This window comes from Vombatus ursinus, unplaced genomic scaffold, assembly GCF_900497805.2.
Source record: "Vombatus ursinus unplaced genomic scaffold, bare-nosed wombat genome assembly UNPS02014809.1, whole genome shotgun sequence".
Taxonomy (NCBI): domain Eukaryota; kingdom Metazoa; phylum Chordata; class Mammalia; order Diprotodontia; family Vombatidae; genus Vombatus; species Vombatus ursinus.
In genome coordinates, this window is record NW_020954587.1 from 17,652,015 (window position 1) to 17,670,903 (window position 18,889).

Consider the following 18,889-nt stretch of genomic DNA (forward strand, 5'->3'; position numbering starts at 1 on the left):
CACACAGATGCCAAAATGATTTTCCCAAAGTTCAGGCTTGATCCTGTTACCTCCTTTACCCATTCAATGCACTTCATTGGCACCCTACTACCCAGTAGATCAAATATAAACTCCAGTTTTTAAGCCTTTTCACATCTTAGCCCCAACCAATCTTCCCAACCTTATTATACATGACTCCCTTTACCACTATGTGGTCTAGCCCCACTGACTTCTACTCAACAGGGCCATCCCACAACCTATAATTAACAGAAGAAATGAAGATACAGTTTGAGCTAAGTTCAAAATACTAATTATAAGGTTTTCAAGAAGTTGAGATTGACGCTTTATCTATCCAAGTATTATATATCCCATGCCAAGTAATTTGTCAATGACTATTCTATTATGACCCATTTGAGGCAGACTTACGGTTCAAAGATTGGGTGGTTCTCATACAGAAACAAAAAGGAAATCCACTGACAACTGGTTCACCCTATACAATAGCCATGTGCCATGGTTTGTTCCTCCTGTTCACTTCATTGCAACTTACGTGTTATCTCTTATTCCCTCTCACTACCTTGTTTTCAACTAATTTGACAATAAAAATATTAAGTTTTTAGCCCCATTCTTCGAAAGAATGATTTTTTTAATAAACATAAAGAATCATATACTCTAATTTCATTTATGTACTAGTCTCATACTTATAAAATATGTACAAATAAATACGTATGTGTATTGTGAAAGAAAGTATAATTATACAGTTAAAAGAGAAGATGTGAAAGATCAGTGGATTAGGAGTGAGAAGTCTGGGTGTAAATCCCGCCAAGTGACCTTGGAAAAGCCACTTCATAATTTGGGCTTAAGTTTCCCTGATGTTTAAAATGATGGGTTTGAAATAGATGCTTTCCAAGATCTTGCATAGATGAGGTCAGGATACCCTGTATTAGTATATTTCAGTATCTAAATCCTGAAATTCAATAATCTTATGAATTTTCAAGATGGAGATGTGAATGTGTGTGTATTTAGATCTAGATATATAGGGATGTAGATACACACACACACTCACACACACACTCACACACACACTCACACACACAACCCTACATGTATAGGCGCAAAAGAAAGTGTGGTAAGACAAAACCACAGGGTCAAAATTACCCAATTAGGACCAGTTAAGCAGTAACTCAAATTTTCCTCAAGATTTCAACATTCATGGAAGATAGTTCATCTAATAGGATTCACCTGTGAATTTACTAGGTGCTATTATTGTTCCTAAGTACAGCATCTAGCACTTAGATACCCAGATGTCAATACCAGGGCCAACATCAGCCCTGATGCTGCAACTATGTATGTGAATAGGGTCCTTCTAACAGATCATCTCAGAGTTAGGCCTGTAGTGGGTTTGGAATTGTGGGCTATAATAAACCCACTTCCTGGTGCTGACCAATAACACTGTTATTATGATTCTCTATAATAATATATATATAGTTTTATTCCTCTTTTGGCCAAATGCAAGAACTGAATTGATCACATATATACATATACTTCATCTAAGTCAGCTATCTACAATAATATACAAATCTACATATGTAAGGCATGAACATAAAATAAACATGATTGATTTTTAAAATACACATATAAGGGGCAGCTAGGTGGCTCAGTGGATAGAGCACTGGCCCTGCAGTCAGGAGAACCTGAGTTCAAATTCGGCCTCAGACACTTGATACTTACTAGCTGTGTGACCCTGGGAAAGTCACTTAACCCCACTGCCTAGCCCCCAAAAGAAAATAAAATACATACATATATGAACTTAAATATTCAAGAGCTATATATCCAAATTAGCATTGTCTGAAGCAAAGTGATCACTGTAGGAGGGCAACATATTTTTTTTTTCAATGATACTGCCTCCACTCAAATCATTTTAGGAATTCCTCTTTTGGTACTACCTTCGGAGCCAGTTAATTTAAAAGCTATGTTTTGACAGAATCATCTATTAGCCTTTCTTCCTCCTCCTTTGCAAGTACAATTCAGGTGCCACCTCCTACATTAGGTTTTTCCTGATCTCTCCAGCACTTAGCACTTTTTCACCCTCCCTTCTTCTTCTCTCTCTCTATCTTTCCCTCCCTCCAATTATTGTTCTCTGTATGTTGTCTCTTGATTTTTAAGAAAAGTAAAAACAAAAGTAAAATTACTTTGTATTTACTTAATTATGTGTCTATCCTTCTCCCTACCTCCCTAACTCCATGAGCTCAAAGATACATACACTTGTAAGGTAAAATGTGTATTTTTAATCTTCTTGGGAGGCCAGATACATATTGGAGAATTGACCTTACATGAATATATGAAGTGGCTACTGTTACTGTATATACTTCATATGTATAAGAGATGGCTACATATAATAACATGTATATCCCTCCTTGATCTCTGTATCAAAATCACCTACCGTGAACTTGACAATATTAGGTATTTAATGTTTGATGAATTAAATTTAATTAAAATTATAAATTAGAGATACTTAGATTGTAAAACATGTAAACACGTATAAAAAGAACAATGCATTAAGAATTAAGAGATGAATAAAATGTATCTTTTACCCTTACCTTTCAAAGACACCCAATAGTGTTTCCATTTCCTTCGGGTTGCTGACTCTACTTTCTTGTTCTTCTTGTGAACAAGGAAGTTCTTCACGGCTAGGGCTCCAGCCTTTCGTACTGTTCCTTGGGCAGCTGAGAGGAGGATATCTGACTGTCCCAGAGAGCTCAAAGTACCACTACTCTGTTCATCACTGTGGGCAGAGCCAGCTTCCTCAAGGCTCTCACTGTTGTTGGTGCTCATCTCCAGTTCCCGACGGAAATTCTCATATACCCCTTGCCGAGCAGCATCTCCAGTAGAGCTGCTGCCACTATCACTGCCCAAAAATGCTCGGCTAGTAGTTGGGGAATAGCTGGAGTTGGTAGCATTGGACCGCCTGGAGAGGGGGTCTGTATCAATGGTGGCTCCTTCAATCCCACTGTCTGCAAACTCACTCCCTTCACCTATGTTCACATCCTTGAAAGGAGAAAAACCAAGAGAAGAAAAAAGAAGCCATATTACTTAAGGGTATGAGGTATGCTGAAGGAGACCCAATGGTAAGAGCAAAATGAAAAGTGGCCAAGGACCAGGCTAACTAGCTATGTAACCCTGAGCAAACTGCTTGATCTTTCTGTTGATCAGTTTCTCTTGTGAAAAATGATGGGGCTCTATTATAATCTATAAAATCCCTTCCAGTTCAAATAGTCTATAGTTCTTTGATGCTAAGAGAGCCAGTGTGCTTCTGTCACACTCAGGTTCTATGATCAAGCCCCAAAACTCAGACCTCCTCTCTGTCATCTATTGATCACATAATAATAATAATAATAATTATAGCTAATGATACCTAACATTTATATAGGGCTTACTTTGTGTAAGGCACTGTGCTAAGAGCTTTACATTTATTATTTCATTTGATCCTCACAACAACCAGGGAGGCAGGTGCTATTATTACCCCCATTTTATAGATGAGGAAACTGAGGTGAAGTGACTTGCCCAGGGTCACACAGCTAGTAAGTGTCTGAGGCCAGATTTAAACTCAGGCCTGTCTGACTCCAGGCCTGGTGCTCTAATCATTGTGCCACACAGCTACTCTGTCTTCATTGTTTTAAATTGTAAAAATATGAAATTCCCAGAACACAAGAGATACTTTGCTGCTCGGGGGCTGTTAAACTGTCTCAGCATGGGTACTAATAATTTGGATGGCGGAGGAAGGGAATGAGAAGGATTGGTGTACTTTTCTTCCTCCAGTTATCTTGTATTTATCTATGTATATACATTATATCTACCCTTCTTCCCTGCCAAGAATGAAGCTTCTTGAAGACAGAAAAAATTTTGTTTTTATCTTTGTATATTCTGTTTGTCTTACACAGAGTAGGGGTTCAATACATCTTTACCAAATCAGAGGAAGAGAAAAACATTTTATAGAATTTATCATTTGTCTGATTTGGGTAATTACCTAACTGGCAAATCAGCTATTCAGATTCTGCCACCTACTGAGAACTGTAGCACTCAGCAGCCCTTACTTAGCCTCATAAGAGTGCTTTGAAACCCCTGGGAAAATTCTATAGGATGATTAGTTGCTCCAAATGTAAGGATATATAACAGCATAACTAAATTCTGTAGAGCTGCTGCCTATAAAAAGCCTGTTTTGGAGTCCATTATTTAATGTGATGACTAACAGGATAATATTGCACCACCCCACCCACTCATCCCACAAGGAAAAAGAGAGTGTTCTTTTCTAATCAGGTCTGGTAGCTTCAATTCTTGGTTGCTTGGGAAAAGTGTCTCATTTTGTATTGTGCCAAAAAATTCCGCAGGGCCCAGTGCTCTGTTCAGCATTCTGAGATTGATTTCACTTTTTAAACTAGAGATTCTTAGAAGCAAGCACTTTACTGCTTCTAGCTAGCTGACAGCTTAGTGTCAAAAGATAGAGAAGTAGCAATTCTCAATTCCAAAAAGTTAAAAAACGTCCACAGTTCTATCTTGCTGTCAGGTTGTAAACTGTGCAGAAGTGAGAACTGCCCTTTAATTAGGGTCTTAATTGCTATAAAATGTTTTTGTGTTTCCCTAGAAATAATTAAATTCTATTGTAGCAAGGTTATTAGAGTCTACCATAATCACTTATAGATCACCCCTCAGCCTGCTACTTGAGTCATTCCCATATTTAATATTATCATCCCAAGCACTAGGGTAATTAAAGGTATGCTTGCATAATTCCTTGTTAGCTAATTAAATTTTGACATATTGCTCAATTAATCAAGTAAGCTCAGAGTCCACACCCTAACTCATCAAATATTCTCCAAGCTGGAAAAACTTCCTTTCCCCAATCTACTACTCATGACTCTCAGTACATTAAATTCCTTTCCTTGATTAAGGGACTCCTTAATCAACCCTTTAATTAAAATTAAATAAATACTAAAATTATGGAACATAGACATTGTTAGCAATGACACAAATAATAAAAAGAGGTTAAAAATAACTATTAAAAATATTTTAGCTATGAGAAGGTGCCACTTCAAACTATCAATGTAATTGTGGATGATTTCACTTCTGAATAATTATACCCACAGCTTAGTTTCACTCAAGAAACCAAAATCTGTTCTCCAAAATTTCCTTCAGTAACTTTACTAACAGTTTCATTAAGGAAGGACTCTCTATCTTCTTTCTCTGTCTTCACTGGCTTCTTTCCAACCATGACAGAATAATAGTCTCTCATCAGATTCAGTGCTAAAAGCACTGAAATAAAGTTTCTTCATAAAAACAACAGCTATGAGTTTCTCCTCACCTTCTTTTTCTCTGTCTTCTCCATAGTTTATGTCATAGAATAAAGATAAACATATACTTTCCCTTACTCCATACAGAGAAACACCTCATAAAATCAGAGGCAACTGAAAAAAGAGTCAGTAATAATTTCCACTGCCTCCATAGGAAAGGTTTTGAGGGTTTTTGTATTTTAAAAATTTTTTACACAAAAATGTGTATTTCTCGTATACAGGTTGCTTTTTTTAAATGTGTAAGTCAACATGTAACTTTCAAAAAAAAAAAATCCTCCATGTCTGTGGTTCTTTCTGTCCTTCTGTTTTTTCCTTGCTTCAAAAACTCTCTTTTCTTTCTTTTTTTCTACCTTTTTTTTTTTTTTTGGTGTACGTATGAGTGTGTGTGTCTACCCTATCCCTAGACCCCAGCTCAAAAGAAAAAAAACAGCAATCCTTTAAACAAATATGCATAGTCAAGTAAAACAAATTTCCACATTGGACATGTCTGAAAAGGTATGTCTTATTCTGTACCTCAAGTCAGGAGGTGGGAAATATGCTTCATTAATAGTACTGCTACCCTACTGGATCATGGTTGGTCATGAATATTGATTAGATCTCAGATCTTCAAATTTCTGTTTATACTGAAATGAGTTTCAAATACCAGTCTTTACGATGCTACTACTGCATAAATTGTTGTGTAAATTAACTCACTTTACCCTAAATCAGTTCATACTAGCCTTCTTAGGATTTCTCTGAAGCCATTTCCCAACTGATAGGCATCCCCTTAGTTTCCAGTACTTTGTTACAACAACAAAAAGCTGCTGTACATATGCGTCCTTTTTGTCTTTCTTTGATCACTTTGGGATATAGATTTAGTAATGGGTTAAAGGGTATGCCTCACAGTTTAGTAACTTTTTGTGCATAGTTCCAAATTACTTCCTACAACAGCTGGAACAATTCATAACTATCAGTTCATTAGTATGTCACTTTTCCTATCAACCCTAGGTGAGGCTCTTGAAACAGGTGTCACACTACGGATAATTAATTATAGAATAATAACAACAATAATGTTGGATATCAGTTTTATTGGCAAGAAATAAGACTTTTTATTAGTTAGCAGGGTTTGCAAAATACTCTCACAACAACCCTGGGAAGTAGGCACTATTACTGTTCCCTACAGATGAGGAAACTGAGGCTGAGAGTAGTCATATTACTTTTCCAGAGTCACACAACTATTAGAGATGACTAATATCTACAGTGTTTCCCTATAACATGAGTTAGATCCATCCCTTCTGGTTCCTTTCTTTGACAGGGATTAGTTTCTCCTAAAAGACAAAGAAGTCCAAAGCCTGATGGTCCTGTATTTCCCTGATTCAGCTTCCTGGTCACCAAAGGAGAGTTGGACTCACCTAACTAGGCACATGTAGAAAGACCACTCAAGTTACCATATCCTTCACCATATCTTGACTTGATAACCACACACATTTTTATATATAGACTAGGGGGGCTTTCTCCAGAGAAATTAAATACTATCATATCCTTCTTGAATATCCTTGCAGTATTAGGGCAAAGTAAACCTTCTTTTGATAACTGTCTATAACCTGAGTGCCATATTTCATTTGAACATCAAATTTAAATGAAGAGAGCACTGTGTTAGGGCTTAGACCAGTCCTGTGTTAAATCTGATGTCAAAGTAATTGTTGTTTGAAAATATTTATATTTTTAGGTGAACAAGATGGAAATAAAAATTCTATTACTTCCTATATCCCCTTTTAAAACTTTTCTTCTATATATTTATTGCTGTTTTTAATGACAATATTTACATAAAGACCTTTAGTGACAAATTTTTTAAAAAACTAACGTTTAAAAAATTTTTAATGTTATTGGGAAATATATAACAAAGTAAATGAAAATATATTAAAACAATTTTAAAAAATCCATTAGTGAGTTTTAAATTCTCTGCACTCTGCATCACCTCATATAGGTCTTCCTATATTTCTTTACATTCTTCATGGATATCATTTCTTATAGTGCAAAAATAATCTTACATATTAACAAGTCACAATTTATGGAGAAATTTCTCAGCTACTGAATAAGTATATTTCTTTCATTTTTTCTTCTAGTAAGGATAATTCTGCTAGGAATATTTTTGTATAGATAACTCTTATTTTGATTTCAACAGCATTCTTGGGGTATAGTCCAAGTAGTAAGAACAGTAGGTCAAAGGATATGAATCTTATAGCAATTGCTATACAGTTATATAGCTGTCTGAAAAGAATGTCCCAATTAACAGCCTTACTAACAGTGAAAGAGTATGCTTATTTCTCCACAGCCCTAAGGGCATTGAATTTTAAGGTTTTAAATTACCTTGCCAATTTAATTGGTTTAAGTATTTCTCAGTTGTTAGAACTTGCATTTCTCTAAATATGATGGTTTAATTTTAATCAGTTCAGGTGGTTACTGGTCATGTGCTTTTTAAAGAATTTCCTATTCATATTCTTTGATGACTAATATTTCAGGAAAGGGTATTCCTCTGTGTCAATTTCTTACAGATTTTAGGTATCAAGCTTTTTATGGTAAAAGTTTTTCCTTTAATCCGTTGCTTTCTGCTTTATTACAAAAGCATGACTGTTTGTTGAACAAGTCTTTACTTTAATATGATTCAATGATCAAAGGTATCTATTTTGTCTTTTTTTTTTTATTTGTTCAATAGCTGAGAATTTTTCCTTTCCACAATTGTGGCTCTTTCTTCCTCCCTCCCTTTCTCTCTATTCCTCCCAATTTCTCCCCCCTCTCCCCTCCTACATATATATATCTATATATATACACACACACATACATATACACATGTACATACATATGTATGTATATACACACATGTATTTAGAGACACATCCTAGTCATTTAAAATCTATTGTGCATGGCATTCAATATAAATTTAAATGCTACTTTACACATACTGTTACCTAACTTCCTCAGTTTTTATGTATGTACTTTGAAATTTACCAAACATAAGCATGTGTATCTCTGGTCCTAGTGTTGTATTACCTAACCCATTCCAGGGATCTATATTTCTATCAAGTATCAACTAATTTTGTAATTACTGCTTTATGTTAAAATATAGCCGTACAAATACCCCTTTCTTCTTTTTTTCCCCAATAAGCCTGGATATTCTTGTCTGTTTGTTCCTCCACATACATTTTATTATTTTACCTAATTTTATTAACTAGCATATTTGTATTCTGATTGACATTATATTAAATCTATAAGGTATACAATACTCATAGAACTGCTTCCCTCCTTCTTTGTCTCCAATTATTTCATTCCTCCTTTGTTTTTGTTCAAGTTGTTTTATATAACTTGTGTTTATCTTGATAAATTGATGCCCAAGTGGACATACACATTTTGTCATAATCAGAAATATTTTTCTCCTATCAACATGGTTTTTTAAATAATGATTTTATATGTTTACTATATCCCAATATTTTATTATGGAATTTTTTTGGTGGGATTACTTCAATTTTGTAGATAAGTCAGCATACTATCTTCAAATAAAGATTTTAAGCTGTTCTTCACCTACGTTTTCTTTTAATTTCAGTTTTTGACATTATTGCTATATTTTAATTTCTAAAAGTATGTCACAAAATAACCATTAGAAGACACAACTCTATTGATAATAGTGGCAATGCCTCTAATTTTTTTATTACAGTAATAAATATTTTGTATTATGTTAACAGAAAAATTCTTCTATTCCTATACTTGTGTTATTATTTTTAACAAAGAAATTTTCTATTATCTACTGATAGGACAGGGTTCTAGGATTCTGGTTATTTATGATTTATGATACTGTTTTCCTAATATTAAACCATTTCTGGTATAAATCTATTCTGAACAAAATGAATAATCTTTTTGATAGTTTTTATTCTATTGGTATTTTGTTTCATGTTTCTATACAGTCACTAATAATCCAGGAACAATATTGATTTATTCCTCTTTTCATTTTTCCCTCTTACATGAATCAGGAGTCAAGAAAAATAGCATTACTTTTGTTTCTAATCCTCCTAGGGTGATTTCATTGAAAAGTATCTATAAATTACTTGGTTTAATAACTCAACTCTATCTCTATGCTTTCTGAATGTCAAAAGCTATTTTAAGGTAGGCCTTTCTCTCTACAAATGTCTAAAATTCAGGAAGGATTTTAAAAGACTATCTTATCTTTTGAAAGAATGTTTTGCAGTGCCAAAGAGTTAATTTTCAAATGAAGGTCTAATTCTTAATTTTTCACCATATCCTAATCTAGCCGCTATTATTACTTATTACTGTAGAATTCTTCTGTGTTTTAAATCTTTTGAAATATAGTGCTTTTCAATTGCTTGTAAAATAAACTCCTTGTCACGATAGTCGTGAAGCTTAAACAAGGATTACATGAGTGAAGAGAAATTGGGATTACCTCTACTGGCATCCTGCGAATTCTGCTAATTTTTAATTTTTCCCTTGTTTTCAATACTTTTGGTAAATTTTTTATACAATGTCCTTAAATCTCACCATCAAATTATTTTCTTTTTCATTTCAGAAAGATTATTCTTAAATTTTCTCCCTTTTCTTTGTCCTCCATATCTAGAACTTTTTCCTGCATAGCTTCCAAGTCTGCCTCCCTTTTCTTAAATGTTGTATTGATGATTTTTAAAACTGCTGTTATTTCTTATCCTCCCAATAGAACTCCCTCTCATAACAAAGAAATACATTTAAGCAAAACAAACTGAAACATGATTTCTAAAAACATGCTTCATTCTACACTACTACACATTCACTCTATCACCTCTGTACTGAGAAGAAGCAAGTATGCCTCACAACCAATCTTTTAGATGCAAAATCCAAATCCATTTCTTACCGAGTAAATTTCTGGGTATTGCTTGTTTGTTTGTTTCCTCTCCTGCTTCCTCCGTTGTTTTAACATTCTAATTTGTGGGAAAATAATTCTGCTTATTCCTGAATCATTGTGTTATTTAAATTCTCCAGAGATAATTCTAAATTGCCAAGTTTATCAACATCTTATTTTAAGGGCCCTTAATTGGAACATTTTATCTTATTTCACAATGTTTTTGCTAATTTCATTTCTTCCTTTCATTTTTACAATGTGTTTAATATTTATTTTGTTACATCTTGAGAATATATTAGTTTTGCTGCCATTGGTACAGTTAATGATCTAGAATAGTTTCTTCTGGCATTTTTTTCTTTGGTTTTTTAATTAAGTACATTTTTTCACTGTATTAAAACTTGAATTTCCTGATTTTTTTGAGCGGTTCACAAACATTTTTATTTTGAGGATTTCTGGTACCTTTGATTAAAATACAGATCTTTCTTTTCCACCCTTGCATCCCACTTCTTTCTACTCACATAGTTACCATCTTAGTTCAGGCCTTCATCACCTCTTGCCTAGATTTTACAACAGTTTCCTAAATGGTCTCTCTGACCAAAGGTTCTTATAATTCTACTACCAAAGTATGAAAATTAAGTGTACATCTGACCATGTAATGTCCCTACTCAAACTACAACAATGGCTCCCTAATGCCCCCAGGATCAAATATAAAATCTGTTTGGTTTGAAGCCTTTATAACCTGGCATCAACCTATATTTTGACCCTTATTGTACATAATTTCCCTTCCCACAGTCTGTGATACAAACCGTACTCATATAAAATATTCCATCTCCCATTTCCAAGCCTTTAAGTGACAGTCCCACATGCCTAGAATGCAATCCCTGTCTTACCGAATCTTTTGCTATAAGATGCAACTCAAAATAATATCTTCAGAATGAAGTCTTTCCTGAGCCCCCCATTACTAGTGCCACTGCTCCCAAACTACCTTGTATTTAACTACTTTGTACTGTATTTATTTACTTTATATTTATGCAATATATTTTCATATCGTTTTTCCCTCCACTAAAATATAAGCTTCTTCTTAGGAGGGACTGTTTTACCATTTGTATTTGATTCCCCAGCACACTGTCTGCCACATGTAGGTGCTTAATAAATGCTTTCTGAATGACCGTTTGATTTCTAACACAATCTAAACCTAAGAAATGCTTTGATTTACTCATCTTCCTAAATAAAGTAAAGACATGAGGAGACATTTTTATATGAGTGGCTTTGTAGCACTGGGTGAATTTATCTACCTTTATTGCTCACAGCTTAAAGTAACAACTGAATCTGTGATTCAAGCAGAGAATTTTTATTGCTTCTACAAGTGGAAACATATGCCCAATACTGCACACCAAATTATATAAATTTTTAATCTAATCCATGGAGAAATAATAGCTGACTGCCAACTTCTGACCCCTAGTCTTATCACCTGAGGCATGCTAAATACCCAGAAACTCAGGAACCTGAGAGATTCATTAACACTTAATGTTAATCATCCTAGTCTTCAAGTAGAAAAGTGAGGTTAGATTATCTCTAAGTGTCTTTTGAATTCTAAATCCTATGATCCTGGATTCCACTAAATAATCCAATAGCATTATAATTTGTTATTCTAATACAGTGAAGCAAGTTTCCTCACAATATAATTTCACTTCATCTGCCTCTAATACTGTACTCAAGATATCCACTGTATTCAATACCAGAGATTCATACTACACTTAATGTCATTTCTTAAGCGCTTGAGGATGGAGTAGTAAACTCCTCCTAAAGCCTTCCTTTCTAGAGGGCTCCAAACTCTTAGAACTTTCCAGGTGACTTTCCATTTTCCATCAGAAGCTTTGCTAAGTTTTGACTTTAGCTACCCCACCCCTTTCAGTTTTCTTTGTGGTTTTCCCCCATTAGACTGTAAAGTGGGTTGAGGATGGTCTTTCTTTTTCTCACTGGTATCCAGTGCTTAGCACAGGCCGTGGCATATAGTGGAGGCTCAAGAAATTCTTATTACATTGAATTCTTATAGCTCAGAAGAATGAGAAAACTTTTTTAGATAACCGGAGAAATTTTTTACATACTTATCTTACAATTTGTTCAGAACCCTTCCTCTTCTACACTTAAAGGGTTATGTGACATTTTGTAACATTGAAACTTGCCTTTCCACTATATCTGGATTCAAATAGCGACTCTTCCAGCTATTCTCAGCCCAACTACCTCAGAACTACCTGTGTTCTACCTCAGAAAACAGGCACTTACAAAGTGTAAGTTGAAAAAAAAAAATTTTTTTTAAGCAGTCTATAGAAAACGCAAGCAAAGTCCTCCCTGAACCTCAGTTGTCTTATCAACAAAAGGAGGGGGACTGGAATTAGATTCTATGTAAGTTCCTAATCTCAAATTATGTCATGGTGACTGATCTTTTCTGAATTAGTTAATTTTAGGAGTTACAGGAAGGAAGAAGCTGCCAAAAATGTTATTTAAAAACAACCTGGAGATGATCTGAATGACGATGTTCTGTGGGTGGACAGAGAGCTAACTGTTAAAACTGGCCCAACAACGGGTCAGTAGATACCTGAAAATAGCTTGAAAAGTATAAAAATAATAATTTCATGGGAAAAACATTCCATTACAATTACACCTCAAACTCATTAGACAACCTCATGAATCTTGCTAATTCAACACAGATCTTTCCATTGCAAGTTTTCACAGAACTTTCACCATAGGTTCAAGTACCTAACTATGCATTTTGGCACAAGTTACCATTATTTCTAAGTGCTCATGAAATTTATCTGAACCATTTTAGTGGTGCCCTAAATTGCATGAAGAATCCAGAGCAGCCCTTTGGGATGAAGAGTAAATTCAAAATATATTCTCACCTGCTCCTTGAAAATAGTGCTTAAGGACGGATAAAAGACACTGCGGTCTTTACAAAAGCAGTTGATTTATGTCATGCTATGGTATGGTTTGTTCTATTTTTATAGTGGATTACAATTGAAATGGTGAATAAGCTGTATCTTAATGACAGAGCGGTGAAGATGTCATTAAGAATGTGTAAGAACAATTAACAGAGAACTTTTTTAATCTTTCTTTTTAAATCTTTGTTACAAAGGAGGGCTAACTCTGTGGGAGAGAGGGAGAGATATAATGGGAAATGAATATGATGTTAAAAATGGAAGTGTTGTGAACTGATCCAATAATTCTGGACAGAAATTTGGAACTATGCCCAAAGGGCTATAAAAATGTGCATACCCTTTGACCCAGCAATAGCACTTCTAGGACTATATCCCAAAGAGATCATAAAAATGGGAAAAGGGCCTACATGTACAAAAATATTTATAGCAGCTCTTTTTGTGGTGGAAAAGAATTGGAAATTGAGGGGAAGCCCATCATTTGGGGAATGGTTGAACAAGTTGCGGTATATTGTTCTGTAAGAAATGATGAGCAGGCAGACTTCAGAAAAATAATAGACTCATAAAGCCTGAGGGGATCTCAGAGGTAAACTACTCTAAATGCATACCTAATGAGTTACTCTTCTGTACAATATAGTATCAGAGATTTGGTACTTAAAAAGACCTTAACTTTTTCTCATTGAGCAAAAATCTACCTTCTTTCCTTCCCACACCTCCCTCCCACAATTGAAAAAGAAAAAAAAAAACAAATATATGTATAGTCAAAACAGATTCCCACATTGGCCATATGCAAAATGTCTCAGTCTGCAATCTGAGTCCATTACTTCTGTCAGGAGGGGGTAGCATGTTATATCATGAGGTCTCTGGAATAGTGGTTTGTCATTGAGCTGATCAGATTCCTTAGTCTTTCAAAATTGTCTTTGCAGTATTGTTATTGTATAAATTGTTTTCCTTGTTCTGGTCACTTCATTCTGTATCACTTCATACAAAGAAACTCAGGTATGCATCACATTTATCTGAACAGTACTATTCTATCACATTCATATGCCATAACTTGTTTAGCCATTCCCCAGTTTATGGTACACCCTTAGATTCTAGTGCTTTGTCTCCACAAAAAGAACTGCCATAAATATTTTTGTACATGAGTCCTTTTTCTCTTCCTAGACATCCTGAGAATAAAGTCAAGTGGGCCTTAGGAAACATTGCTAACAATAAGGTGAGTGGAGGTGATGGAATTCCAACTGAGCTATTTAAAACCCTAAAAGATGATGCTGTTTAAGTGCTGCATTCAATATGCCAGCACCATTTGGAAAATACTACAGTGGTCACTGGATTGGAAAAGATCAGTTTATGTCCCAATCCTAAAGAAGAGCAAGGCCAAGGTATATATAAATTATAGAACAATTGTGCTGATTTCACATGCCAGTTAGGTTATGCTTAAGATTCTGCAAGCTAGGCTTCAGCAATGGTTGTTGCCTTTGTTCTTGAAGAGGACCAAAATGACATCACTATGTTGAAGCAAGGTATGGTGTGTCCAACTGATCAGACCAATATGAGCTCTGAGGGCTCTAGTCTGGTACAATGTGAACTGAGAATTACCAGAAGTGGTAGAGGAATTAGAGACCAAATTGCCAACATTCACTAGGTTATTAAGAAAGCAAGGGAGTTCCAGAAAAACATCTACTTCTGCTTTGCTGACTACACTAAAGTCTTTGACGACATGAATCACAACAAAATGTGGCAAGTCCTCAGACAGATGGGAGTAGCAGATCATTTTACTTGCCTCCTGAGGAACCTGTACGCAACAGTTAGAACTGAACATTGAACAACCGGTTGGGTTGAGATTGGAAAAGGACCAAAAAAAAAAAAATTGGAAAACGACTACAATGAGGCTGCATACTGCCACCTTATTTATTTAACTTATATGCAGAGTACCATCACGAGAAATGCCAGGTTAGAGGAATCAAAAACCAGAATTAAGGTTACCAGGAGAAATAAATAATCTCACATATGCAGATGATACCACTCTGATGGCAAGAAGTGAAGAGGAATTAAGAAAGCCAATTGATGAGGGTTAAAAGAAGAGAGTATAAAACCTGGCTTGAAGTTTAACACCAAAAAAACTAAGATCTCAGCAACTGGCCCCATCACTCCCTGGCAAACAGAGGGAGAAGAAATGGAAGCAGTGTCAGGTTTTATATGCTTAGGCTGCAAGATCATTGCAGATGGCAATTGCCCATGAAATTAAATATGCTTGCTCCTTGGAAGGAAAGCTGTGACAAACCTGGACAGCTTAAAAGCAGAGACATTACCTTGCCAAAAAAAGGTTCATAAAATCAAAGCTATGTTTTTTTCAGTAGCAACGTATGGCTGTGAGAGTTGGACTTTAAGGAAAGCTGAACACCGAAGAATCAACACTTTTGAGAGCAAGCTACTCATTAGAAGATCAAACACTGAAGGTGAAGCTGAAATACTCTGACCACATATGAGGACTCACTGGAAAAGACCCTGATGTTGGGAAAGATTAAAGGCAAAAGGAAAAGGGGACAGCAGAGGATGAAATGGATGGATAGTGTCATGGAAACAATGAAAATGAATATGAACTTGGACAGACTTTGAGAACTCAAAATGGAGGAAAGAAGGGCCTGGCATGCCATGGTCCGAGGTCACAAAGAGTTAGATATGACTGAAAACAACAGGGAGTGACAAGGTCAAACAAGCACTTTAGGAAAATCACTTAACCAGCTGAATGGAAGATGTACTGGAACAGGGAAAAAAGAGGCAGGGAGACCAATTAGAACACTATTGTAATTGTCCAGTTGAGAAGTGACGAGGGAATGAACCAGGGTGAATGTGTGAAATGTGTGAATGGAGAAGGGATATAAGAGATGCTATGAATGACAAGATTTGACAATGAATTAGATATTTGGAGTGAGAAAGGATGTGACGATGACATTGAAGTTGCAATTCTAGGTAAGTAGAAGGATTTTCAAAATTAATAGGGAAGTTGGGAAGGTGGAAGGTTTTGGGGGCAAAGAAAATGAGTTCAGTTTTGGATATGCGGAGTTTGACTACCAGATATCCAGTTCCAGATGATCAAAAGGAAGTGATTAGACACTGGAGCTCAGAAAACAGGTAAGGGCTGGATATAGTGATCTGGCAATTATCTACATAAATATGATACTTGACTCCATGGCAACTGATGAGATAACCAAACAAATGAAAACAGAAGTAGAAGAGGGTCCAGGGCAGGGACTTAGGGAACGACTGTATTGAGTTCATATGACATGAAGAACCAGCAAAGGAGACTGAGAAGGAGGTTAGACAGATAGCAAGAGAACCAGGAGATTCTCAAGAGAATCACGTCAGAAAAAGCTAGAGGGAGAGAATATCAAAAGAATAGGGTGAGCAACAGTGTCACAGGCTACAGAAGGATAAGGATTGAGAAAAGGCCATTAGATTTGGCAATTTAGAGGTCATTGGAACCTTTACAAAGAGCAGTATCAGTTGAAAGATGAAGTCAGAAGCCAAATGAGACTGCAAAGGGTTAGAGTTCGGAAGAGAGTAAGAAGAAATGAAATGGAGGCACCCAGTGTGGATGGCTTTCTAGCAGAGAAAGAGAAGAGAGTAATGAGCTAGACAGATTGTACTTGCCTCTCAACAACTATAGTATAGTGGGTACTGAGAATACTTCCACATTTCAATATTAAAATCCAACTATGTTCATATTTATTGGAAAAATTCCCCCCGTGAGCACTGAATTAGGAGTCAGGAAACTTAAGTCCTATCTCTGTTGCTATCTTTGTGATCTTGGGCAAATAATTTAATTGATCTGGATTTTAATTTCACCATCTCTAAGGGATATGGATGAGATAGATGACACACTAAAGATTTTCTTCCTTTTGCACCTCTACAATTCCATCACTCTATGATTCTAAATCATCTTTAAAGGAATCATCCATTAGAACCACAGCAACAAGAGGCAGTACAGTCAAAGGAAGAGGAAGAGTACAGGCTTTAGAGTCAAAGGACCTGGGTTCAAGTGATTTTTGTCACTTATCTGTGGAACCTTTGGCAAGTTATTCAATCTATCTGGATCTTGGTCTCTTCCCCTGTGAAATAAGGTTGAACTAGATGGTTTCTTTGGTCACTGCCAGCTCTAAGTTCTATGATCCTGTGAGCTATGGCTTGGTTGGGAAATGTCTTGCCTTGTTACTATACCTAACTGATAGCAAGTAGTATCCCATATGCTATGAGGTAGTAAAAAGGGAATTATCCACCTTCTGCCAAACAGAGATTAATATAAATTGATAGGAGTGTCAAATTATTGCCATTGGACTCAATAACAGGCCCATATCATATATTATCAGTAATGATTTTCTTTGAAATTTATCTTAAAAACAACTGCTCAGTGAAAGTTATATTCAAATGGCTGCACTAAAATTCTTAGTCTTTAAACAGAGAATGTGGCCTTTCCTCTTAAATGGCATTAATGAATTTCTCTAGATCTTCTTCAAAAGTCCCAACAGAAGGACAGGAAAGATTATTATGCAAAAATGAAAATTTTATAATTATATAAGCACATTGGAAAGTGAAGTTCTAATCCTGTTTCTTTTTTTTTTTTTTAAAGGCAATTGGGGTTAAGTGACTTGCCCAGGGTCACACAGCTAGTAAATGTCAAGTGTTTGGTCTGAGGCCAGATTCTAATCCTGTTTCAAAAGAAAAACTGGATTCTAATTAAACTCTGGAGGCAATGTGTCTATAGAGATGAATAGAACCTATCTCTAATTCAGATTCTCTCAGTATTTGAGGCAGTATATAATATTGGACATATATACACAGGAGCCAGATTCACCCAATGTACACTCGAGCATCAGGCTTTATCTAGGTCTTATCTAATAAGTCATAGAAATTTGTGATCGGCATTGGGAACTCGTAGGTCTTTTCCTTATTCCTCTGACCTTGAAGAAGACATTTACCTTCTATGAAGCTCAGTTTCCTTATCTGTAAAAAATGAATAGATCAGACTTGATAATCTCTAAGGTCCCTTGCTGCTTGGAATCGTAGTCTTTACATTCAGTCCTTAGACAGCCACCTTCTAACATGGAAATAGAATCTTTTGAGAATCTTCTGTTAGCACCATCTATGCAGTCAATAACATTGATTAAGCATCTACAATGTACAAGGCACATACTAAGCACACTGCCCAATGGGTTTAAACTCCATTTATATATCCACCTAAAAACATCTCTACCTGGCTTTCTTCAGTTTTGAAGACATGGAACCAGCTAGCCAACAGGGAGCTAGACACAAATATAAAATTTGGAAAATATGTTCTGTGCATAGCTTCTCAAATTCAAGTTTGAGGTTAATTATAAGAAGACATTTTTCCCTCTTAAACTTCAGCATGGTAATCACTTCTGTGAATTCTATAAAATCTTCCATTTATTCGCTCTTTAGATATCTCTCACTTATCTTTCTCATTGACCCCCTGAGTCATATTAATTGAAAGGAAAAACACTCAAAACCTAGTGTACCATGGCTGTGATTATAGATCACTGGAGAAAACAATATTGGTAAAGAATAAAAACAAAAATAAAACTCAGTTTGATTATCAGGACCCATACCTGATGCTCACCTTCCCAAGTTAAGAATCTTTTTTTTGTAGGTCACAAGATAGGATGCAAACATCATTGTACTCAGAGACCAAAAAAGAAAAAGGTAATATGGATAAAAATGGCAACTAAGTCATTAAAAACAAATGCAATTTT

General features: G+C 35.5%; 1 protein-coding gene across 10 annotated transcripts in view; it reads right to left on the reverse strand.

Moving 5' to 3' along the window:
- TIAM1 (T cell lymphoma invasion and metastasis 1) overlaps positions 1-18,889 on the reverse strand; it is a 251,069-nt gene that overhangs the window by 105,745 nt on the left and 126,435 nt on the right. For all 10 annotated transcript variants that reach the window (XM_027875529.1, XM_027875525.1, XM_027875531.1 and 7 more), the window contains one exon: positions 2,577-3,024. In XM_027875529.1, coding sequence (XP_027731330.1) covers positions 2,577-3,024 — 448 coding nt within the window. The remainder of the gene's footprint in view (positions 1-2,576; positions 3,025-18,889) is intronic.